This window comes from Apteryx rowi, unplaced genomic scaffold, assembly GCF_003343035.1.
Source record: "Apteryx rowi isolate R43461 unplaced genomic scaffold, aptRow1 scaffold_75, whole genome shotgun sequence".
NCBI lineage: Eukaryota > Metazoa > Chordata > Aves > Apterygiformes > Apterygidae > Apteryx > Apteryx rowi.
In genome coordinates this window covers 1,865,501-1,867,488 of record NW_020451038.1, presented here as the reverse complement: position 1 = coordinate 1,867,488, position 1,988 = coordinate 1,865,501, and the positions used below count along the sequence as shown (strand labels likewise).

Here is a 1,988-nt window from a genome sequence, read left to right as displayed (position 1 = left end):
AGGGGGTGCGGGGCTGGGCTGGGATCCGGGGTAGGGAGTGGGGCCGGGATGGGGGGCCGGGATGGGGGTCCGGGGCTGGGATGAGGGTCCGGGACAGGGAGTGGGGCACAGGGCGGGCGATGGGAGCCCGGGTGTGCAGAGGGGTCAGGGCTGGGCAAGGGCCGTGGGGCAGGGGTAGGTGTGGGGCAGCCGTGGGAAACGTGGGGCACGACAGGAGTGGGGTTGTGGGGCAGCGCTGGGGCACAGAGGGAGGGACTATGGGGCAGAGGTGGGGCGTGGTGCCAGGCCCCACCGTGTCCGTGGGGCAGGGGGACGCGGTGCCTCACCCCACCGCGTCCATGGGGCAGGGGGACATGATACCTGGTCCCACCATGCCCACGGGGCAGGGGGAGGTGGCGCCTCACCCCGCCGTGTCCGTGGGGCAGGGGGAGGTGGCGGCAGGCCCCGCCGTGCCCCCCGGCGCCCATGAAGCTGCGGGCTGCCCCGTCCGCCTGCCCGGCGCTGTGGCGCTCCCTGCCCTGCCCGCGTGCCGAGCTGCGCCTGGACCTGGTGCTGTCAAGCGGCCAGACCTTCCGGTCAGTCGGGGCGGCCGCGGGGAGAGGGGGCGCCTGGCACGGCCGGGCGGGGGGCTCGCGGCCCAAACGGGCCCCCCCGGGCGCGGGGAGAGGGTTGGCTGTGGGGCCAGGCTGTGCCGACCCTCCCAGCCAGCTCTCGCCCCCGCAGGGGGCCGTGCCGCGATGGGGCGGGGGCCCAGCACGTGCYGTGGGGCTGCCCCACGCGGGGCTGCTGATGGCACCATGGCAGGTGGCGGGAGAGCAGCCCCGGGTGCTGGACGGGCGTCCTGGCCGGGCGCGTGTGGACGCTGACGCAGGCCGGCGAGCAGCTGTGGTACACGGTGTACGGTGAGGACGAGGAGGCTGAGGCTGGGCGTCCTGCCGTGCTGGCACCCAAGCGGCACCGCCGGGAGCAGCCGCCTGCCTTGGGGCGCAGCCCGGAGAGCCCACGCGCCGAGGACRGCGGCACCAAGCCCCCCACGCCACCCGGCGCCGAGACGGACGGCATCCTCCGCGACTACTTCCAGCTGGACGTGGGGCTGCCTGCGCTCTACCGGGCCTGGGGGGCGGCCGACCCCCACTTCCAGAGCGTGGCCGCCGACTTCCCAGGTGGGGTGGCCTCAGGGCTGGTGCCGGCACCCCGTGGGTCGGGGGATGAAGCGTAGGGCGCTGTGCCCTGCTGGCCGGCGCTCCCTCAGCCCTTCCCTCCGGCAGGGGTGCGGGTGCTGCGGCAGGACCCCGTCGAGTGCCTCCTCTCCTTCATCTGCACCTCCAACAACCACATCTCCCGCATCACGGCCATGATCGAGCGCCTCTGCCGGGCCTTCGGGCGCCGCCTCTGCCGGCTGGACTCGCAGCCCTTCCACGCCTTCCCCGCGCCGCAGGCGCTCGCAGGTACGCGCAGCCCTGAGTCAGGGTGGGGGCCGCCCCGCGCCCGAGCGCGGCCCGCGCGCCTCGCTGTCCCCTTGCAGGAGCCGACGCTGAGGACCGGCTCAGGGCCCTGGGCTTTGGGTACCGGGCGAAGTTCGTGAGCCAGAGCGCACGGGCCATCGCGGAGAGGCTCGGCGCTGAGGGGCTGCGCCGGCTGCGCGCCGTGCCCTACGCCGAGGCCCGGAAGGTGCTGTGCTCCCTGCCCGGCGTGGGCGCCAAGGTGAGCTGCGGCCGCGCCCGGGGCTGCGCGGGGACGTGGGGTTCGGGGGGGCTCACGGTGCTGCGTGCCGGCAGGTGGCCGACTGCGTGTGCCTGATGGCCCTGGACAAGGCGGAGGCGGTGCCCGTGGACACGCACGTGTGGCAGATCGCCCGGCAGCACTACGGCACGGCGCTGGGCGCAGGCGCCAGGAGCCTGACCCCGCGGGTGCACGAGGAGATCGGTGTGTGGGGGGCCGGGGGAGCCTGACCCCGCGGGTGCACGAGGAGATGATGGGTGCGCGGG

The 1,988-nt window shown here is 75.8% G+C and overlaps 1 protein-coding gene across 1 annotated transcript in view; it reads left to right on the top strand.

Moving 5' to 3' along the window:
- The first annotated feature begins 260 nt into the window (after positions 1-260).
- Positions 261-1,988, top strand: part of OGG1 (8-oxoguanine DNA glycosylase) — a 3,518-nt gene continuing 1,790 nt past the window's right edge. The window contains exons 1-5 of the mRNA XM_026088029.1: positions 261-575; positions 805-1,163; positions 1,269-1,448; positions 1,526-1,704; positions 1,779-1,926. Coding sequence (XP_025943814.1) covers positions 466-575; positions 805-1,163; positions 1,269-1,448; positions 1,526-1,704; positions 1,779-1,926 — 976 coding nt within the window. The 5' untranslated portion in view covers positions 261-465. The remainder of the gene's footprint in view (positions 576-804; positions 1,164-1,268; positions 1,449-1,525; positions 1,705-1,778; positions 1,927-1,988) is intronic.